Below are 19,968 nucleotides of genomic sequence, written 5' to 3'. Positions count from 1 at the left end.
ACCTATAAACTAACACCAAAGCACATGGGGGAGACAAAATCATTTTCGAAAAATAATACTAGAAAGTAAATATTTTTACCCTGTTTTTGGAACGGAAATTGAGACTGAGAGATTGAAATTGAGATTGAGAGATAGAGATATATTATATTTGGTATAAAATGTACTCAATTAAATTATGTTTAAGTATTATCAGAGGCGGAGTTAGATGAAATATTAGAGGAAGTAAAAAATATTTATACAATAAAATAAGACTAAAATAAAATTTTAAGAAGGGCTAAACTGAAATTTATATCTAATTTACATGTAAAAAATTAAAATTAGGAGACCGTTACCCTCCTTTTCTTATACCTGGCTCTGCCCCTGAGTATCATATTTGGTTTAAGATAAATATAAAGATTAAAAAATAAATTTAAAATTTAAAAAATTATATGAAATTATTTTTGAAAAAAAAAATATTATTAAGATTTCAGTATTCAATTTCAAAAAATTTAATTTCCTCTGATAACTAAATACAATTCTAAATTCTAATTTACAGTCTTGGTTTTAATCTTTAGAAACAAACACTATCTTAGTAAAAAAAATTAGTTAATATTTTTTTAAATGTAAAATAAATATAAAAAGTCATTATTTAAAATTCTTTTAATAATGATAACAACAATTATAATATAAATTTAATTTTAATATACTGACTCACAAATAATGTAAAACTTTTATTTTATCGTTTAGTTATTATTTAATATTTGTTGAATACTATTTTAACCAGCATGTATTATTAAAAATAGTTATTTTTATCAACATAATATGTAATTATTTATACAAAAATATTATAATAATAATAATATTTAACTGGATTTTTTAATGAAAATTCAAAAAATAACTATTTTTTTATTAAAATGACAATATATAATTGTATACTTCCTTTAATTTTGTGTCTATGAATAACGAAGAATTGGTTAAAATAACAAATATTTGGACTGTTAACTAAATGTTTTAGACTGGATCATTAGAATGAAAAATCTAAAGTTTCTTTTAAAATCTCTATAATTCAAACCAAATTAGTGGAGTTTTTGATAAATAATGCCACCGGAGATTGCAGATTTTGTTTTTGATATTGGAGTAGTAATGATGTTTTTTCAAAATGTGGGTTGATGGGGTGTTATTCTCAAATGTGGAACCGTTTAATTAGATAAACAAAAATCGGACCGTCCGATTTGTGAGAAATATAAAAATTAGACCGAAGAATTTGTGACAGTACAGGAATCGGATCGAGGGATTTCTGTTAAAAAAAAAATTTAAAGTATAGAAATCGGACTTTTCGATTTGTGTATCTTCCACACTTTTAAAAAATACTAAAAATTACAATATTATACAAAAAAACCCCGGATATTGTACCTTTTAATGAAAATAAAGATTATTCTTTTTATAATAGAAAAAATTCACTAAAAAAAAATCATGAACAATACTCATATTTTCTACAAATTTAGTGAAAATATTCGTTCATAAAAAAAAAAAAATCCAAATCTAAATTATATACTAATAAACAAGTTTCTGAATTCTCATCCATCCATTCATTCAAATATATGAAAAAGGTGTTGATGAGTTCCATTACTATTTATAGATAAATTTGCATTTTCCTGTTATGAACAATGACAAATGAACCATACAGATGTCAGGATCCTCAAAGATATTCTCTCTCTCTCCACTTCAATCAGTGTGTCTTTAACAAACATAGAATTCTTTTGAAGGGTAAGAAACAACCTGAACAAGAAAGTGAAAAATGCATGCAGAGACATGTCATTAACCACTAGCACTAATGTACCATTTTCTGCTCTCATAGTACATCTATATTTATATATGAATGAAGGTGAAATCAAATGATAAAAATCTCAGAACACCTATAGTTTAGTGCCTATATATATAAAGATTTCCTTTTCAAGTTTGAGGGTATATTGGTAATCAGATTCTCATCATAACAGCTATGAAGATGCTTAAACCAAAAACACCTTTTTCCTTTATAGACATTGGATATTGTTATTAGGTCTGGTTTTTCACATTAATCTTAATTATACCTTAAGATCAATTATTCCAAAAAATGAGAATTATTATTGGACAGAGAGAATATAACAGCTTCCAAAAGAAAATGGAAAGATAACCTCCAGAAATGGTTAAACTAAGAACTAAGAAGGTTTAACAATGATAGATATGTAGAAAGATATATGTTTATATATATATATATATATATATATACACTCTGCATGTTTTGTATTCTTGTTAACATGGTCTTAAATAAGAAAGGCATTATGGTGAGTGACCCTGCAGTTTTACATTATTCAAATAGTGCTTTCTGTTTTTTCACATGCCTACAACATAGTATGAACAATGCATTAATAATAAAACCTCAAAAATTAAAGTAGAAGAAATCTAACATCAGAAAGCTCAAAATCTCTCTCTCTCTCTCTCAGGTGTATATCACTAGCTAGGCATGTTAATAAAGAGGCCACTTTCTTATATCAATTATGGTAATGTGGGCATAGACATTAATAGGTGCATTGCTGCTACCACTAATATTTATTGTCAGATCAGGTGGTACTAGCATTCTCTTTTTATAGGTTTCAAATCAAATCTTACATGCCATATTAAATCTATCTATCTATCTATCTGTATTGCATAAAATACAAAACAAAAATCATATGATGCTGTTTTACCATTTCCTTTCTTCTTGTCTACTTGTGCCATTTCTAGTCTTTGTTTTCTTTGTACCTTGAATTTTGAACCTACCCTTTTGGATTTTAACATATAAATGAAAGTGGAGTTTGGTTTTAATTTGCATCAAATTACTGTTTATATTATTTGGTCTGCATGTAATAACATTATTGCTATTCCAATTTTAATGTCTATGAGTTGCATATGTCAATTTTAAACAGTCTTACTAAAAAAGTAGCAGATGATTAAGAGAAAACAGTGATGTCACCATTAAAGTTAAGATCTCACAAACCTAAATGTAGTGTTAATAATAAAAAAAAAGCAATGGCTCAGAATTTCTAGAGGTTTTGGGGTGAGAGCTTGGTCATGATAAAGAATAATGTGAGGTAAATAAATAAATAAAGGTGGGATTCCACAATGCAAAGGAAGGCCTAAAATACTGTATTTGAACACAGTGAAGATCCTAAGCCTGTGCTATATATTTATGTGCTTTCTTTCTCCTCACATAACACATTGACAAGAAGTTAAAAGGAACTTCTTAACTTCTCTCAAAACCCCTCCATTATATTTCATCATTCACCACCATAAATCTCTATCATATCATCACTTTCTTTTATATTCTTTAACCATCATTAGCCATGCCACAAAACTGCATAGCACCAAAACCAGAATACAACACTAGTAGTAGTAGTAGTAGTAGTACTCATCATCACTCTATGGAAGCAGCCTTAGAGAATAATAATACCAATGAACAACAATCCATACAGAAACTCACTATGTTCCCCATAACTTTGAAGGTAACACACTAATATAAATACTAGTTATAGTTACTCATTCATGGCATGTATATCAGTGTTGCAAAGTTACTTTGCGTTTTTTTGGTTGAATTTTCAGTTTGAGGAATTGGTGTACAAAGTGAAACTAGAACAGAAAGGAGGATGTTGGGGAAGCAACAAATGGAGCTGCAAAGAGAAAACAATTCTGAATGGAATCAGTGGTTGTGTTTGCCCTGGTGAGATTCTTGCCATGCTTGGCCCTTCAGGGAGTGGCAAAACCACACTCCTTACAGCTCTCGGAGGCCGTCTCACCGGAAAACTCTCCGGCAAGATAACATACAACAACAATCCATTCTCAGGTTCAATCAAGAGAAGAACAGGTTTTGTAGCACAAGATGATGTTCTATATCCTCACCTAACTGTAACTGAAACACTATTCTTCACTGCACTTCTGAGGCTTCCAAAGACTTTAACAAGAGATGAGAAGGTTCATCATGTTGAGAGAGTGATCAGTGAATTGGGATTAACAAGGTGTAGGAGCAGCATGATTGGAGGACCTTTGTTCAGAGGAATTTCTGGTGGAGAAAAGAAGAGAGTTAGTATTGGACAAGAAATGCTTATTAATCCTAGCTTGTTGCTTCTTGATGAGCCTACTTCTGGTTTGGATTCCACAACTGCTCAGAGGATCTTGAACACTATTAAGAGACTCGCCGGCGGCGGAAGAACCGTTATAACCACCATTCACCAGCCATCTAGCAGGCTATACTACATGTTTGACAAGGTTGTGTTGCTCTCTGAAGGCTCTCCTATTTACTATGGTCCTGCTTCAACTGCTTTGGACTATTTCTCTTCACTTGGATTCTCTAGTTCTGTCACTGTTAATCCTTCTGATCTCTTGCTTGATCTTGCCAATGGTAATTAATCAATATTTTGATATATATATATATATATATAAAGTTTAAGAATAACAATAATGTGATGATAACAATGGAAAACTTTGATTCAGGGATTGCTCCAGACTCAAAGCATGCAAGTGAACAAAGTGAGGGATTAGAACAAGAAAGGAAGCAAGTTAGAGAAGCTCTAATATCAGCTTATGATAAGAACATAGCAACAAATCTGAAAGCTGAGCTGTGCAGTGTTGAGGTGAACAACTACAACAACATGATGATCAAAGATGCTTGTGCAAGTAGGTCTTTCTTTTCCAACTACCCTTTTTGAGTTTTCAGTGAAAAAGATATTGCTCATCAATGGTCTTAATCCTTCTTTCTGTTGATGAAAATTTGATGCAGGGAATCAGATCAATCAGGAGCAATGGTGCACAAGTTGGTGGCATCAGTTTAAAGTACTATTGCAGAGGGGAGTGAGGGAGAGAAGGTTTGAAGCATTCAATAGGCTGAGAATATTCCAAGTCATAAGTGTTGCTTTTCTTGGTGGACTCTTGTGGTGGCATACCCCAGAATCACACATTGAAGATCGGGTAAGAAAATTTTTGCATTCAGTTATCAAGTTTATCTTCTTTTTCTACTTTTGTTATAACTCATAATAACATCATTTAACCTTGAACAGAAAAAGAGGTTATGGAATGTAATTGACCTTTAACATATGAATGAAATTTACTTTATTTTCCTTTTCAATTTCCCTTGTCAAACATCACATCTTGAAATATCTAAAATTCTGAAACTAATCAAGATTAGTATTGATTGATTGAACCACATTTACTTTAATAATCTAGTTTTATAGTTTTCAAAAGGTATCAACTTTGTAAATCAAAGTTATAACTAAAAGTAAGTTATTAGGTGTAGACAACCATAGTAAAAAGTACTTAAATTTCTATGCAGTTCTGTGATATGGATTAGAAACAGTCCAAGAAATCTAAAGTTTGAAACTTTGAGTATGTTGTTTTAAAGCCCTTAAGAGGGGCTAACATGGGGTTATTGTGTGGTGAAAATGCAGGTAGCATTGCTGTTTTTCTTCTCAGTTTTCTGGGGATTCTACCCTCTATACAATGCAGTATTCACATTCCCACAAGAGAGGAGAATGCTGATAAAGGAAAGATCTTCAGGAATGTACAGGCTGTCTTCCTACTTCTTAGCAAGAACAATAGGAGACTTGCCATTGGAGCTTGCACTTCCAACTGCATTTGTGTTCATAATCTATTGGATGGGAGGACTCAAACCTGATCCTGTTACATTCATCCTTTCTCTTCTTGTTGTTCTCTACAGTGTCCTTGTTTCTCAAAGCTTAGGCTTAGCATTTGGTGCTATATTAATGGAGATCAAACAAGCAACCACTCTAGCTTCTGTCACAACCCTTGTGTTCCTCATTGCTGGTGGATACTATGTTCAACAGATTCCACCTTTTATAGTGTGGCTAAAGTACTTGAGCTATAGCTACTACTGTTACAAGCTTCTTCTTGGTGTTCAATACACTCAAGATGATTACTATGAATGCTCAAAGGGTGTGATGTGCAAGGTTGCTGATTTTCCACCAATCAAATCAATGGGATTGAATCATCTTTGGGTTGATGTTTGCATTATGGCACTTATGTTGGTTGGTTATAGACTAATTGCTTATTTAGCACTCAATAGAGTAAGGTAGATTCATACACATAGCAAGGAGAAGAAGAATTTCAAGAAAGGTTTTTGTACTAATTCAAACTGAGCAATAATATTACTACTAATAATAACTAGAATTATATTAGGCTTTTCATGTTACTTCATGTAATCAAATCAAATATAAATATATATATGTATCAAAATCTCCCTCAAGGATTGAGAGATAAGTAGCAAGATTTTTCTATAATACTACCAAGGTGTTGTTACTTTAGAATAAGTTTCATTCATGTGCCTAAACATAAGGGATATGCCACTTGATAAGAAGTAATGATAATAATATCACACACAAAATCTAATATGTAAGAGAAAAAGAAAAAAGGTCAAATATATCAGCAAGATGTTAAGTCTCTCAAGAGTGTCTTCCTCTGAAAAAATAACTCTTCTGTGGACTATTTTTGAGGCCTTAAAAGCCATAATTTACTCGTTTCATGTTTTCCTGCATAATTTGTGACTAGGGAGATTACATTTGTGGCTCGGTAAGAAGACGTTTAGTTGGGAGGACAGGAACTTTGATTTTGGTGTTAACATGTTTCGGAAAAACACAAATTCTTGACCTGACTATGTCTTTAAGGAGACTTTTTCTACTGCTGCATTTCGTTTTAGGAGGGGCATTTCGCACATGAATAGCTGTCCATGATGTTTTTTATGTCAGGAATCGATTTTACAATGTATTTGGGATTGTCCAAAATTCCAGTTAGTTTGGCAAGCTTTGGAGATCTCCGGTCAACAACTGAATTTGATGAGTTGGTTCTTACATAATAACAAACAACCTCCTTTTAGATTCTTTTCTGGTCTCTAATGAATTTGGCATTCGAGGAATAATGAGATTTTTCATCCCCACAAGCCTTGGACCGCTAGGTTCTATAAGTGAGTCAAGCCAGCTCGAGCTCGACTCGTTAATAGCTCAATAAGCTAAACTCGTGAGCTGGTGAGCTAAGCTTGAGCTTAGAATTGAACTCATAAATTAAATGAGTCGAGCTTGAACTTGAATAAGCGTAGCTCATTAGCTCGTAAGGTGGCTTGATTATATATATATATACATTTAATCTATACTTTTAATATTATATATATGCATATGAAATAGTAATATATAATTATATATATTAATGATCTTAATTATTTAAAATTTTATATTTATTTTTAATGTATAATTTTGATGTAAGACATAAATAAAAAAATTATAATTTATTAATAGATAAACAATATATAAAATTGATCTTTTTAAATATTTTAAAAATATATAAGTTATAATTTATTGATACAGAATTATCGATTATGTTCCTATTATTTGAGCCAACTCGTGAGCTCGAGCCAGTTCGTGAGCTTTCGATGAGTCGAGCTTGAGCTTAAGAAATAGGCTCGATTGTTAATGAGTCGAGCCGTGAGGCAAGCTCAATTTTTGTGAGTCGAGCTTGAGCTTGGTCTAGCTCGGCTCAACTCGGCTTACTTCCAACCCTATGGACCACGGACAAGGTGACTGGTATGGCTTTGTCCTTGGAAAAGGAGCTCTAGAATATTTTTGAGTTGCAACGAGTGTCTATCCCCTCCACCATTAGGAGCTCTTGGATTCCTCTCTCGGTGGGTACCTTTAAGATTAATTGTGATGCTAACTATCCTGGCAATGGTGCTTGGGTTGGTTTTGGCTGTGTTAGCAGAGATTGAAAAGAAAAGTGGCAATGAGGCTGTCTGAGAACAATTGAGAGTCATAGTATTCTGCAATGATAGTTGTTTGCTATTTAGAGAGACTTTCTTTTAGTTTGGGACTCGGGACAAAGAGATATTATATGTGAAACAGACTGTGTAGATGTCTTTATTATTGTCAATAATTTATAGGATTGATATGGTTTTATTGATCATTTGGTGTTAAAAATCCGAGATATCATGTCTTGGAAATGGCATGCTGATCTTCAATTGATCTTAAAAGATGCAAATACAATAGCAGACATTATGACAAAAACAACAATAAAGACCCTTTCTCTTCAAGTGGAGCTTCTATTGCCTTGAAAACAGTTTTTTTTAGTTGTTGTTTGTTTAATTGTTTTTTTTCCAATCACAAAAAAAAAATTGAATTCTCCAAAAGGCACGAGTAATGTTATAACAAGAAGTTTTTAATATTAGCAAAGTTCTAAATATCAGTCCGATCAATGAATCAGTAAAATTATACGTTCAAAGTTTAACAAAAATTCAACCAAAATTAAATTAAATATAATAAAATAATATATTTATGTATAAAGTATATATTTTTTTAAAAAAAATTAATGTCTCTTGTAATTTACTATTTTAAATCGGTTTGACTGATTAATTCATTTTTTGACTATTTTTTTTATTTTTTAATTAATTTGTTGCCAAGAGGTTTTTATCTTGAACCAAATCGATTAGTGACCAATTTCTAGTTGACTGGGTCAAACCAGTAAATTGATATGGTTCTCAAAACCATGGTATTTGGTTATCCGATTGACTGAAGAATATCATCACAAACTTTGGTTGAATTTTCACTTATGATATTTTAATTAGAATGGCCATTATTAACACTTGAAACAACCAAGTCACATTCATCATCAAGTAATGCTAAGATGATGGCAGTTGGAATAAGCTAAGCTTAATTAACCCAAAAATAATGAAGAAATAGCACTAAAATAATTGGTGATAGAAAGTGGTGGGTGGATATAGCAATGTGTTTTGTGTGTACCCTTTAAGACCAATGAAATCATAATGTTGATAATTGATGTAAAATAAGAAATGACATATAAAAGATCCGTGTCACACTCTACTTCAGCATAGTGCTTTATCCACTCTAAATCACTTTGAATTTGAGAGAAAAAGGACTATAACCACAGTAACATTTCAAACAGGGAACACTATCAATATCAGAGTAAAATAAAGATGAAAACTTCAAACAAATAGTATAGGAAATATTTCAAGTGCTTCGGAGAGCACTGATGCACCAATTATTTTAACCGTTGATTTTAATTAATATATATTATATATATTTTTATAATTCAGATCAACGGTTAAAATAATTAGTGCACCGATATTCCTGGTGCACTTAAAATGTTTCCAGTAGTATATGGTTTACCCTTATGAGATCAATAAAGAAGCAGTAAAGAATCATTACTACAGAAAAGTAGTTAAAAAGAAGAGTGACTTCATAAATTAAACATGATTATGAACTTGACATTGCTCATTTTTCTACTATCTTTATGCAAACTTATTATCAAACTATTACTCTTTTCAAATTATTTACCTATGTGTCAATGGTGGCATTCTTTTTAAAAAAAACTGCATCACACAAGTGTCATTAGATGAAAAAAGCGCATTTAATTTAGAAGGTACTGAAGCATTTGGCAATTTCAGTATAACAATGCTAAAATAAAATAAAAAAATACTAGATGGTTAAGCACCTTCCGAGTCAAATGTATTTTTTCATTTAACAACTCCTGCGTAACAAGAAAAAAAATGTGCATTACTCTTGGCATGCTCCTTTGCATCACGGAAATGATTGTATAATTAATTAATTAAAAATGACATTTGTTTTTTAGATGTTAAAGATATAATCATTTATATGTCTCATTTTATTCGTTTAAATTTTATAGAGAAGTAATTCTGTGATATTAGAATTATTATGTATTATAGTTACTATTCATAAACTCAAATATTAGAAGTGTAAAACCGTTAAAATTATCTCAAAAAGTGATAATTTTTTATAGATAAATTGGTAAAAATGTCTTTTAGCTACAAAAATGCTCTAAATATTAAGAAAACGATTAGTTCAAATCGAACGCTTTTTAATTTTCATATTGAAAAAACAGTGGTGTTATCTATTGTTATTGGAATTTTGTGTGTTATTCAAGAATGTAGAAGATGGCTATCAATAAATCGAAAGGTTCGATTTAGGGTTTTTAACCACAAGATCAACCCACCGATTTGCTCCAAACTTAAAAAAAAAAAAAAAGAAGCTGGTCACACAATACCAAAGATCCAATTTATTCATCACCCGAATTTGAATTTAAAAACTTCAAATCGAACCCTAAACTTTCTCTCCTCCACAATTCTGACCCTCCGATTTGTAGATTGTTATTAAAAAAAAAATGTCTCTATATCCATTAAAATCATGACAACAATTCTGAAAAACACGTAATGGGAATCCATTACTAAAAAAAATAGCCTCAAATCGATGTTTCATAACAGAAAAGGAACATTCCCTTGTTTTGAATATCATCCATTAGAGGCCTAAAGTTTATTGTACAAACCCCACGTTGAGATGTCCAAACAACCAAAGGAATCTTATACTCTTAGGAAGATTAGGTCCTAGAACAATGCATGCCACTGACCTTAGCATACATATTTGACCAAAAATATGAAAAATAAAAAGAAAAAGGGTCATGATGGCAGTAAAATATGCTGTATGTTTCCCAACATTATAACTAAAAAGAATAAACTAATTTGAGGAATCTTAACTTATGAAAGAAAGAAATGAATCATATCCTTAACAGATGTTGTTTATTAGCATTTAGTTAACCATGAATCCATGATATAGTTCATTGATACTAACACAAGAAATTTTTGTCAAAGTTGATAACAAAAGGATTCCAAAATTTTTTTGTCATAGGAACTAGATACCACTAGAAGAGTTCAACATTTGTAGGCTTTTCTAGATTGATGAAATAAAATCCAGTGGGAAACCATGGAATTGAAATTTGAAACATTGTAACATGTGAGTGGAATTTTGAGTGGTATGGACTTGTCCATGGCAGTGATGCTATATTCCCAGCACATTGCAAATGTCCAAAGTGCTGCTAGCATAGCATCATTGAATTTCATTCATTCAAAATAAAAGGCCAACATAAAAGTCTTGCTTGCTTCTCCATGAAGAATAAAAGAGAAAAAAAAAATCAAGAAATTCAAATGACATGTACCTAATTTCTACACACCAAACTAACAATATTCTGAATTGTAACTAAACTAACAATATTGACATTCTCTGCTGCTTGTGATAGTTGCCTACTTGGTTTATGAGCTTTGACAATAATTGAAGTTCATAATGAAAGTTTTATTATGTAACAATTGATCTTTGTTTTCCTCTAAATGAAATAATACCCTATTTCCATACTAAGTATGCTCAAGTAAATTGTTAGTTGTGATTAAATGAGACACCAGGTCTATAATAAAAATAAGAATAAAATTTCATAGCAGTTCACAGTAAGAGTGAAATTTACTTGAGGTATAGTTCAAAGTTAAATCAAGAATTTGATATCTAAATTTGAGAACTTTTTTTTTTTTTTTTTTACGAATATTGTTTTACTTTTGATAAATTAGATAAACACTTTTAGGCACCATAACATTAACATTCACCTAATATTATATACCTCTATAATTATATTTCTTCATCCTTTTTGAACTGCATTGAGATTCTCCAGTGTGCTGCTTGTAACTCTTCTTCTAGGGCCTCAAAATCCTCCCGGCCATTAGTCCTTAGAGCAAGAAGTATGTTTTTTAATAGGAGTCAATCTTATTCAAACTACGAAGACTTATTTTTTTTTTTGGTGTCTAAAAAGAAATAGTTATAGTTGTCATCATTGTAGTTAATCATATACAGTTATTTTTTTTGGTGACTTAATCATATACAGTTTGCTTAGGGAACAAATTTTTTATTTTGATCAATAATCAGTAAATAGACAATGATTAAGATTTTTTTTTTAATTAAGCTTGAGACTCAAACTCAAAATTTTTAAATAAAAATAAAAAAATTATACTATTTAAGTTATAGTTCGTTGGATTAAGATTTAAGAAAAAAAATTAAAATTGATTAATTATTAGTTGAAAAACAGTTTGTTTTATATTTTTTTTTACCACTTATTAATTCAAGTTAAATTGAAAAAGAATTAAACAATAAATATTTATTATTTTTTAATGCAGAAACTCACCTGCAGTCGACTGCAGGTGAAGTTGCTTCTGAATAGCTGACACGTGTTACTATATGGTTTAAAAAAAATCGGTTTATTTTATATAAATGGTTTATTTTAAAAAACCGGTTTGAATTGGACCAAGTAGTTACTTTTATTCCCTTCTTCTTCGTTTCGTGCGTAAAATTCGTTCTCTTTCAATCCCTTTTTCAGAACTAATATGAAACTTTCAATTAGATATGTTCCTTTTATTTATATTTCTTAATCAAATTTATTATTTCAAATGTATTTCTTAATTTATGTTTTTATTCATTCCTCTGTGAATGATGAAAATTATTTAATAAATACGTATATATTTATGTCATCACACCATTTTGATGTTCAAGATCATAAATGCCAAGATGGAAGACAAAAATGTAATTATGGTATAACGTAGATTAGTTGATAGCATGAGCATTGTTGAAATTTTGGCATGATCTCTTTCATATTTGTTATATGTCTCTTTAGTTGGTGATGTTATAGTTTATTGTGATGATATGATAGTAGTTTAATTGTATTAGTTAGGTCCTTTTTATTTGGTTGAATTTTTTCTATGGCTATCCTATTCTTGATGGCAATGTCAAAATAAATATTTTCATTAGTTGTTTTTTTTTCTCTATTTTTGAATCAATTTTATTTTGAAAAAATTTATTAAAAATTTTTGTTGTAAACAAAATTAATAATATTATGTTTAATTATTTAAGGAGACTAAATTAATATTTTGATTAGATACTTTTGTTTTATTGAAAATAAATTCTAGTTGATAAGTAAAAACACAAAAACGTGCATGACAGTGAAATCATAATTTCTAGACAAGTAAATTATAGTCTTATTATCTTAAAAAAATAATTTATTTATAGAATAATATTAAAAAATCAACAATAATTTGCATGAAAATAGTTTATTAGTAAAATAAAAGTTAATTGATTGATTACCATAAAATTTAATTTAACGATAAATTTGCAATTGAACATATTTTTACAGCTTAATTTAAAATCTGTTTACAACTTAATTTAAAAGCAACTGAAAATACACAAAAAAAAGGAGATAATATTATTTATGCCATTCCTATAAAAAAAACCGTAAATTTTGTTTCTTTTTCAGAATACTAAATTTTACTTTTTCAAACAATTTGTATACATATATTTAACAAAAATTAAATAAAAAAATTTTAGATAAATTTAAATTCAAATCGGTTAATATAAATAAAGAAAAAGAACATATCAAATTCATCTGTTAGGAATTTAGAAATAACACGCAGAAAGAATTTAAATTATTTTAAAAGTAGTTATTTGATCTATTCAAACCGATTTTTTTAAATAAACCATTTGTATAAAATAAATCGATTTTTTTTAAACCATACAATAACACGTGTCAACGATCTAGAAGCAAGGTGAGTTTCCACCATTTTTTAATTTGTTTTAAACTTAATTATCCATTATTATTCAACAAAAATAATAGAAACAATCAGAAGAAAGAAACGACGCCCGTTCCGCCGAATCATCTCGTTATTCAATAATCTTGCTCGGAGAGAGAGAGAGAGAGAAGATGGATGGAGAAGAAGGAGGAGGCATAAGGCTGAGCAAGAGGTTCAACGACAACGGCGGCGGCGGCGAGGTCGACTACAAGACGAAATCTGGAACCGCGTGGAGCCACTCTTACCTGAACCAGAAGCCATGGCACCCTCTCTCTTACCCGAACCAGCGCCGCAAGTGGATCGCCGAGCAGACCCACGCCCACCGCCAGCGACGTTCCGAAGAGGTGGCGCGTGAGTACGCTCAGGAGCAAGAGTTCTTCCGCCAGACCAATCTCATCTCCAAGAAAGACAAGGAAAAGGTATAAAGCTCCCTCTTTTATACCTACCCTCTTCCTTTTTCCCTATTTCCTTGATTGGATCGCAATTTTCTCTTCAATTTTGCTAATGGGGTCAATTGGGTTTAGGTGGAGTTGATGCAAGCTGTTAGCTTTATGTATGTTCGTCCTCCTGGTTACAACGCTGAGGCTGCCAAAGCTGCCGAGTTAGCTGATGAGAAGAGAAAAGAGGAATTGAGTAATGGTGCTGGAGGACCCTCATCCTCTTCAGTGTAATTCTATTTGTCTACTACTTCTGAATTATTGTTGTTTTTTTTAGTGAATGAGAGGTTAAAAGTTGGATTTTTTTTTCAGTTATTTGGTGGCTTGATTTGTTTGTTAATTCGTTCCATTGATTTGCTATGCAGGCCGCCGAGTTCCTTGCCTGACAAGGATCATTTAGGTGAAGAGAAGAAGAAGAAACCAAGGCCTAAAGATGTTTTTGGTCGCCCTCTGCCAACCGAAGAAGAATTTGAGATTCTGAAAAATGCACCAAAGTATGTATATCCATTAGGTTTATTTATTTTCTGTGTTGTTTTGTCTTTAATTATGATTTAGAGAGCTGTGCTATTTTCTTTTGTTAAATCATGGAAATGGGAGCTGTGTTAAGTCAACATTCAGATGTTGAAAGTGCTTGAAATCTGTAGTAACAAGTGCTGCCGAGATTAGATCACTTTGTTAGGTGATTGTAAATTTCTGTGTCATTTCCATACATTGCCTTTTAACACAATTCAGTGTGTTTCATGGTTAAATTGTTTTGCTTCCATGAGTACTGGTACAACATGAATTGTTATTGATTTATTTAGTTGTAATCTTAGTAACTGAATGTTTTTTAGGCTGGAAACAGGAGTTGCTGGTAGGGTGAAACCTTTTGGAGTTGAGGTTCGCAATGTAAAATGTTTAAGATGTGGGAACTACGGCCATCAAAGTGGTGATCGTGAATGTCCCTTGAAGGATGTTATAATGCCTAATGAAGAGAGCAGATTGAAAAGAGATGACCCCTTGAATGCTATCCTCGCGCACACAGACCCTACTGAGGTCAGTTACTCACGTTTAGTATACTATTGTTTTGAGAATTTCACAATTTAGTCTTGACAATGTCAACTGTTTCACTTATGCATCATTTGAGTTTGGCTTATTTAAAATGTTATAAGTTAATTCTTTGACAAATTTGAAATTTGTTTGCATATGAATGTTACTTGCTTTTCTTTTACTTTTTTTTCATCCTTCCATTAAGTAATACATTGTTCAACTCAATCACACCATGATACCACTAAACTGCAATATGTTTGTTACAGCCTTACCAAAAAATAAAAAATAAAAAATAAAGGAAGAAAGAAAGAAAGAAAAAGAAAACAAGCTTATATTGCATTGTGTAGGTGTATATCTGATTGCAAATTGATATTCACATTTGCTGAGAATTGCATTAAGAAAAATGTCAATTGTGCCTGTCCTCCTAAATCTCTAACCCAATTTCTATTTTCTCTGATATCTAAGGAGCCTAAATTGCATGTATATGGACTTTGCATATTTTTTTTTCTACATGCGCTGATTCAGACGAAAGTCTTAGAAAAGAAAGATCCTTCCCATGTGGATTAGGAATCTTTAAGTCAGGCTCCCACCAAATTCCATAATAGTTACACTGGTTTACTGTTGGTTATTGCATTCTTATGTACTTGTAATGCAAATTATTGTCTAGATGCAGTTAAGATGAATATCACCCCCCCCCCCCCCCCCCCAAAAAAAAAACATTTAAACATATGAATATATATCTTAATCTTAATTCTGCTGTTTGGCAATGATTCAGCCTCTAAAATGGGAGCTCAAGCAGAAGCCAGGAATCAGTCCTCCTCGAGGAGGGTTCAAACCGGATGATCCCAACCAGCAGATTGTTGCTGAGGAAATATTTGACGAGTATGGAGGTAACTGCTTGCTGCCCTTATTTAATAAAATATTTGGTACACCTTGGAGTCTTGGATGGATAGTATCCCTGATTTTTCCAAGTCCACCATGACCACCATTTTACAGGTTTTCTTGGTATGGATAGTATCCCTGATTTGTTGACCAACTTCTCTAAGAAACCAAAGAAGTCCAAAAAGAGCAAGTGCAAGAATCAGCAACTAAATTCTGGAAGTGAGGAATCTCTAGATGATGGAGAGAAGAGATCAAAGAAGGTGAAGCTAAACAAAAAGAAGAAAAATCATGTGTCGAGTTCGGCAGACACTTCAGATTATGAAAAGGATCGAAGAAAGAGCAGACGCAAGAGTTCTTATTCTTTAGAAGATTCTGACAGGGACAAGTTTGACCATAGCAAAAGGACTAAACATGAGATGCCCAAAGGTTCTTCTCGTCATAGTTGTAAGAGTAAACATGACAGACAAAGGCATTCTTATTCAAGTGAAGATTCTGACAGTGACAGGGATGACCACAGTAGAAAGGATATACAAAATCATAAGAGGAAACATGGTAGAAAAAGACATTATTATTCATCCGAGGATTCGAAAAACAGTGAGAAGCATTGTTCATCTGATGATTCGGACAGCGACAGAGATGATAAAAGGAGAAAGATTATACAAAAGCACAAGAGAAAACATAGCAGAAAAAGGCATTCTAATTCATCGGAGGACTCTGGTCCTGACGATCATCATGGAAATGACAAGAGTAGGGACAAGAATTCAAACTCCTCGGATGATTCTAATCATAGAAGGTGCAACCATAGGAAGTCTTCAGCAGCTCATCGAGATTCCCAAAAGCATAACAGAAATGATGATTTTGATCCCTACCACGGAAAACAGAAGAACATGTCTAAGAATTCATATTCATCTGAAGATTCAGATGTTGACACAGTTGATCGGAGTAGAAAGATCGAACAAAAGGATCGCTATATACCCGAGGGTTCTGAACATCCTAGGCGCGATGTGAGTAGGGAGAGAAGAAAAAAGGATTACTATTCATCTAAGGATTCTGGTGCTGACAGATATCACAGATATGAACATTCTTATTCATCTGAATCTGATAGTTATCATCATCAGAGGCATTTGAGAAGGCAAGGTCACAAGCACCGGTAAGATCATTCTGATTCTCAGAAGCATCACAGAAATGGTTAAAGTAGATCAGGGATTGGGATGCCAAAATAGTGAAGACCTCTTTATCATCATTATGATGAACGTATTCATTTGTTTGATCCATGTTTAGATGTTCCTTTCCTTTGTTCTCCGATCCTCTTATAACATTTGTGATTTGTGTGCTAGGCCAATGTATATTGTTACTTATAGTTGCCTGCTTTAGTTACGCACGTGGAGGCTGAATTCAAGCTTGTTTAACATTTAATCACCTCTTTTTACTCGTAAAGCATTCAATATTTCAATGTGGTTCTCCAAATGGTGCTGTGTTTATTGTCCAATGTCCACAGTGCCTCAGTCACATATACACATAGTTTCTTATTTTCCAATGCCTTAGAGTAACTCATAATTTACAAATAACTGGTCACTAGATTTCTTAGAAATCATTATGCATGACGAAGTGTGACACTATGAGGAGGGGTGAATCAACACCGATCCCACACTGGGAAGCTGAAAAATAAGTCTTAGGAAATTGTGATCTTGCAACTAAACATAATATGAAACATAGGTTACTCAATTTGACGTACTACCACCATTTTGATGCCATGGAGGACGTTCTAGGTAACCCAAAGTTAAAAAAGGAAGAAATATTATTTCTTGCACAAAGAACCAAAATCATAGTTCTGTAACCCGAATTGTCCGAACCTATTGCATGCATACCTTAATTGATATTGAAATGAATTTGAGATAAAAGGGATATTAGAATAGAAACCTGAGTGAACAACCATCCTTAAAATAGCATCACGGACCAAAAGGTGATTAAAACACATGGCTTAGAAAATAAAAAGCACATATATGCATAATCTTAAACAATGAGATAGCAAACGTGAAACAAAAGAACATCACGTCGGAACCCAATTGTCTGAAATTACAAAATCCAAGTTTCTTTAGTGGTTGGTCACAAACCATGCACAAAAAAAGACCTACTTAATGTACTAAAAATCAAGTTACCATCATCATCATCATCATCTCAACAACAGTCCAACAAAGGTGAATATCACTAGCTTGATTTTACAAAATGGGTAGCTAGCAATCTTGCAATCTCTGTGAACCCGACCTTGTCTTTCCCATCAAAAATAGTCTTCAACTTGTCATCACAAAAGATCTCCTTCTTATTACTAGGATTCTGCAAAAGAACACAGCCCTGTTATGCCATTGCAGAGACCAGCCAGCAGCAAAAAAGACAGAAAAATGTCACACAACAAGAGAATAGGCTTCCAATCTAAGACTTCTTAAAACAGAAGTTTCCACCAAATCCGTCAGGCCAGCATAAACAGAATAAACAAAATCCGAACAATTATTTCAAGCTTGCAACACTAACACCACAACCGAACCAAAGAATAAACCGTCTCAAAGCTAAGGATCAAACATCAAAACCAAAATCTTAGCACAAAGAAGGCAATCACTATTTGCCTAAGAAGCTAAAGTTTTCAATACTGAAGAATCACATTGCAAAAAACATCATAGCTAAGCCTAAGAGTTATTATGCATTTACACAAACCCTAAAATCAAAGCAGAACTAACACAAATAAACGTAATTACAACAAAAATGGTAATAAAATCAAACAAAAGCCGTAACTTTAAGCGAGGAAATGAAAGAATCAGTGAATAAAATGGCTGAAAAGCACGAAAAACACAAAGATCACAAATGAAAACACCCTTATTGAACCACAAAATAAAAGGAGAAAGAAGAAAAAAAACGAAGATACCTGAAGATTCTGCAGCTTGATGTACTCCCACACTCTCTTCACAGCGTGAGTTCGGGACACCTCCGAAGCACCGAGGAAGCTTCCGAGCTCGGAAGACACCGGCACTACCTTCTGTATCCCCACGTTGTTGCGCGGTCTGCTCGGCGCCTTCTTCGCCGCCTTAGTCGCGGTGGCAGCTCCACCGGACGCCGCCTTCTTGGCCGTGGCGGATGCTCCGGCCTTGGCCGCAGCAGCCATGAGCGCTCTTCCGGCGAAAGCGCCAAAAACCCTAGCTGGTGCCATGATCGCAGTGCAAAAAACCCTTGGTTTTGTTGGAATATTTTTGAAAAGTGAAAAACCCTAACAGGGAGTAATGGTAGAACTAGTGTAGAGTGAACACAATAAACGAGACTACGAGAGTGTGGGTTTTGGGTTCTCTTTCGCTCTTCCTCTTCCAGCTTGCTAGATACACGGTCGGAACTTTTCAATGCTTCGTACAAGTGACTCAAATTAGGGATGACGTGGCATGTTTTCATTGGAAGCTGGCCGTGCGGGCCTTGGGTAGACGCTGATGGGCTCACAAGTTTCTCTGTTTCCCGCTTTCTTTTTATTGTGTGAATATGAATATTTTTCTTCACATTATATGGGAATTTTTTCGGTGGAGAGTGAAGATGGTAGTTTTTACGTTATGTCTATATTTTTTTTTATTCTTTTTTCTTTTTTCTATTGTAAAAACTATAATCTTCACTCTTCACCATAACATTACCCCCTCCCCCCATATACACGTGTGTGTTAACAACGGGTTAAGCTTGTGCGGAGTTAGCTAGAGAAGGATTCAGGGAACCTTTTATAGATTTCGACGTTTAAGTCAATGGTAGTCTAAACAGTATGAAAATGTTGGAATGACATCCTCTAAAATCAATGTTGTACGAATGAATATTTTTATTGAGATAAAAGATGGAAAAAATCTCAGAAACTGTGAGTGCAATTTGGCAAATGAATAGTTTAGTTCAAAAGATAATTGCTAGAGAGCATTATCATTTTGTTTGATCTATGCTATTTATTTTTAAAAACCGTTATTGCTAACTCTTCTTTTTTCTTCATAAAATCTCAAGTGATAGTATTTTCAAACTTCACTCCTCACACATTTTTACCACATTTTTCTTCAATTGCAATCTCTAGATTTGAACCCTAGACCTTTGAGGTGGAAAGGAAGAAATATGCCATGTGAGCTAAGACTCATTGGCTTTTTTGGTTGTATTGAAGAA

The 19,968-nt window shown here is 32.6% G+C and overlaps 3 protein-coding genes across 3 annotated transcripts; 2 read left to right on the top strand and 1 right to left on the bottom strand.

The window, feature by feature from the left end:
- Positions 1-2,273: 2,273 nt before the first annotated feature.
- LOC112747595 (ABC transporter G family member 14-like) lies at positions 2,274-6,286 on the top strand. Its single transcript, XM_025795686.3, has 5 exons — positions 2,274-3,500; positions 3,598-4,393; positions 4,486-4,668; positions 4,772-4,959; positions 5,436-6,286. The coding sequence occupies exons 1-5, from the start codon at positions 3,342-3,344 to the stop codon at positions 6,078-6,080; spliced, it is 1,971 nt and encodes a 656-aa protein (XP_025651471.1). The 5' UTR covers positions 2,274-3,341; the 3' UTR covers positions 6,081-6,286.
- A 7,145-nt stretch (positions 6,287-13,431) lies between these two features.
- Positions 13,432-17,271, top strand: LOC112747591 (uncharacterized). The gene is made up of 6 exons (XM_025795681.3): positions 13,432-13,875; positions 13,981-14,123; positions 14,259-14,387; positions 14,727-14,928; positions 15,698-15,812; positions 15,919-17,271. Exons 1-6 carry the CDS (start codon positions 13,588-13,590, stop codon positions 16,956-16,958), a joined length of 1,917 nt encoding a protein of 638 aa, XP_025651466.1. The 5' UTR covers positions 13,432-13,587; the 3' UTR covers positions 16,959-17,271.
- A 514-nt stretch (positions 17,272-17,785) lies between these two features.
- Positions 17,786-19,334, bottom strand: LOC112747594 (upstream activation factor subunit UAF30-like). The gene is made up of 2 exons (XM_025795685.3): positions 18,722-19,334; positions 17,786-18,138 (listed from the first exon to the last, which is right to left on the bottom strand). Exons 1-2 carry the CDS (start codon positions 19,001-19,003, stop codon positions 18,013-18,015), a joined length of 408 nt encoding a protein of 135 aa, XP_025651470.1. The 5' UTR covers positions 19,004-19,334; the 3' UTR covers positions 17,786-18,012.
- Positions 19,335-19,968: the final 634 nt, after the last annotated feature.

This window comes from Arachis hypogaea, chromosome 15, assembly GCF_003086295.3.
Source record: "Arachis hypogaea cultivar Tifrunner chromosome 15, arahy.Tifrunner.gnm2.J5K5, whole genome shotgun sequence".
NCBI lineage: Eukaryota > Viridiplantae > Streptophyta > Magnoliopsida > Fabales > Fabaceae > Arachis > Arachis hypogaea.
The sequence above is the reverse complement of the archived record's forward strand: the minus strand, read 5'-3'. Positions and strand labels throughout refer to the sequence as shown.